Below are 2,659 nucleotides of genomic sequence, written 5' to 3'. Positions count from 1 at the left end.
ATTGCCCTTTGTTATAAACTCAAAGGTTGTTTATTCACCAGATCCCAGGGCCTTTACTCATATTTTTATGTAAGAGGTGTCATTTAGCAAATAGAACTTAGAAAATAAGTGTTAGAAGTAAGTCTTCATACTGGTTCATCCAAGCCAGGAATAAATAGGCAACATGGAGACTGCTTTGGGAAGAAGGTTACAGTTTATTGAAGAAGCAGAAAGATGGTCCTTGCAGGAAGGAGCAGAGGAGAGGAAAGAGATTGAGCACATGGGCAGTAGGTTTTTTATACCCTCTCTAGCCTTGTTTGGAATAGTTTCCTGTTCCTGTGGCATGAACCTTGAGGCTGTTTCTGAGTGTTTGTCTAGGCCTTGATATCTGTGGTTTAATCCTATTATCATATCCTGCTTCCCAGGTGATGGGGCTAATGACTCCTAGAGTTTGGGTGGGGTATGCAGATCTTCTCTTTTGTCTTCTTGGTTGATCTGGCTTCAATTATCTGATGGTTTTACATCTGCATTTGTATGGGGCTAAAGTCTTGCTTGGGGCAGAGAGGTAGATCTGGAGCCAGGTTTGGTCTTTAAAAAGTCCTTTTGAGGAAAAATATATTTTTCTGCCTTTTTAATATTTCCTCCTCTGGGCTAACTTCCCTCAGAAGCATAATCAGGCATAACATACAAAATCAAATCTCTTAAAACTAAAAGATGCTTTTAATGTCTTTTTCCCATTTACCAAGTTTTGTCATATTTTAAAATTAATGCATGCCTTTAATACACTTGTTCTGGAATTGTTCTCTCTGTTAAAGTTGTACTGGCCCTCCATATACACAAATCTACTTTCCCTCCTATTTCTTCTGTGTTTTTTGAACTAATCATGACCCATCAAACAGAAACATCAGTAAAATATTGTGACCCATTAAGCCAATTTTCCCTAACCTAGGTCCTTTTAGTTGCATCAACAACCATAATTCTTAGCTATGATTATGTTAGCTTCATATGCCTGGGAGCTAAAATCCACAGATCTAGGGATTCTTATGTAAAAAAAACAACTAAATTAGGGCTTGATAAACTTTTTATTTTTAGATTGACAAATTAAAAAGAAAAACTAAAGAAAATAGATATTAACTATAATATAGCAGATTTTTTTCCCTTCAAAATTCAGCAAGAGTAAAAGGAAGGACATTTCAGCAGATTAAAAATTCATCTGCAAGCTTTCAGTCTCCAAAATGTGACAGCACAAATGCTTCAATGTAACTGAAATTTGTCTATATGGGTGTGTGTGTCTCACTATCTATATATATAAGCATGCATTTCACGTCAAAATATTAGGAATAACGTTCATCCTGATCAAGAGAACTTCAAAAGCAGGAGAAAACAGATTTAATCTAATTTTCTTTCCCTGAAAACACAATACCTTATGGATATAGCCTGACAGTTTTGCAGCAAATACAATATCTTCATAGTGTTACATGTTGCATTGCTAAGTAAAGGATGTTATCTGCCCAAAGAGCATATTCCTAGATTAAAACCTGCTTCTACAAATCAGTGGTATTGATGGGATCTATAAAACTGTATTGTCCTGGATTTAAAGTTAGAATCCAAACATTCATTTCTTTGTCCCAGACAAGTTCAGGATGCAGACCTGAAGGAATCATACATAGGAATGCATTGCCATAGGCTTGATTTGGCTGCATGGTGCTGAATGCTGATATATTTCAGGTTCTTCAGGACAGCAGCAGAAACCACAAAACATGCCACCTCCGCAGATTAGAAATGCGCCTGAGATCCAGCCTAAATAAAGAGCAGCTCCCAATTCACGTTTCCGAGCAGCTTGGATTTCTGGATTATAAAAATCCTCGATGATATTATTGGCAATACAGGAAACAGGAATCAGCACAAAAACCCCAGATAGGAAAAAGCTTACTCCAGCTGTGAATAAAATGTTTCTTTTGACTTGTTCATTACTGCCTGGACTTCGAATACATTTCATGCCAGCAAAAGCAGTCAGACAAGCAATAATTGACAATGCACAAGCCGTGCACATTAATCCTCTGGCAGCGTCCAACATAGGTGGAAGGGCCAGAACAGATTTGTAGAATTCGCACTGATAATTCTTGATGTGACTGACACATACCATCCACAAGCCTTCCCAAATAGTCTCAAAGACTATGATGTTGTTTCCTGTAAAGGCTGATACTTTCCACTGCGGCATCAGAGTAACAATAACCGTTCCAAACATGCCAATGATCCCAAGCAGCCAAGCCATCATTTGTACTGGACAAAAAGCCATCTCAGAAAATTGCACCCAGAAAAGCAACAAACAGAATATTCTTTCTAAAGAAGATCTTCATTCCTCTGAAAAGATGGCAATGTATTCATGATTTCCTCCTGGATCAGATAAATTTAAGATCGTCTCCATCTACACCAAGTGAAGAGTTCAGATCACATCTGACTACTCGGAGGAAACTGCTATATATCTTTTCCACGAGTTTAGAAAAGCAAGACTTAATACCTGGGTAACAAATCATATCCTTGGGAAGGGTGAGTCTAATTTATACTTGACGCTGATGCTTTTTTGAATTTCAATGTTTCTACAAGACTATAATTAAATGATTTGGTTCTAACTATAGTGCTGATAATTATTCTACAGCAATAATGATTGCATCAGTGT

At 37.3% G+C, this 2,659-nt stretch overlaps 1 protein-coding gene across 1 annotated transcript; it reads right to left on the bottom strand.

The window, feature by feature from the left end:
* Window positions 1-1,639: 1,639 nt before the first annotated feature.
* Window positions 1,640-2,278, bottom strand: LOC120319730 (claudin-17-like). Its single transcript, XM_039368851.1, has one exon. It carries the CDS (start codon window positions 2,276-2,278, stop codon window positions 1,640-1,642), a length of 639 nt encoding a protein of 212 aa, XP_039224785.1.
* Between the last annotated feature and the right edge of the window lie 381 nt (window positions 2,279-2,659).

Source organism: Crotalus tigris, unplaced genomic scaffold (genome assembly GCF_016545835.1).
Source record: "Crotalus tigris isolate CLP2741 ecotype Arizona unplaced genomic scaffold, ASM1654583v1 scf7180000020943.996319, whole genome shotgun sequence".
NCBI classification, from domain to species: Eukaryota; Metazoa; Chordata; class Lepidosauria; order Squamata; family Viperidae; genus Crotalus; species Crotalus tigris.
Note: the sequence above shows the minus strand (reverse complement) of the source record. Positions and strands in the feature narration are given on the sequence as shown.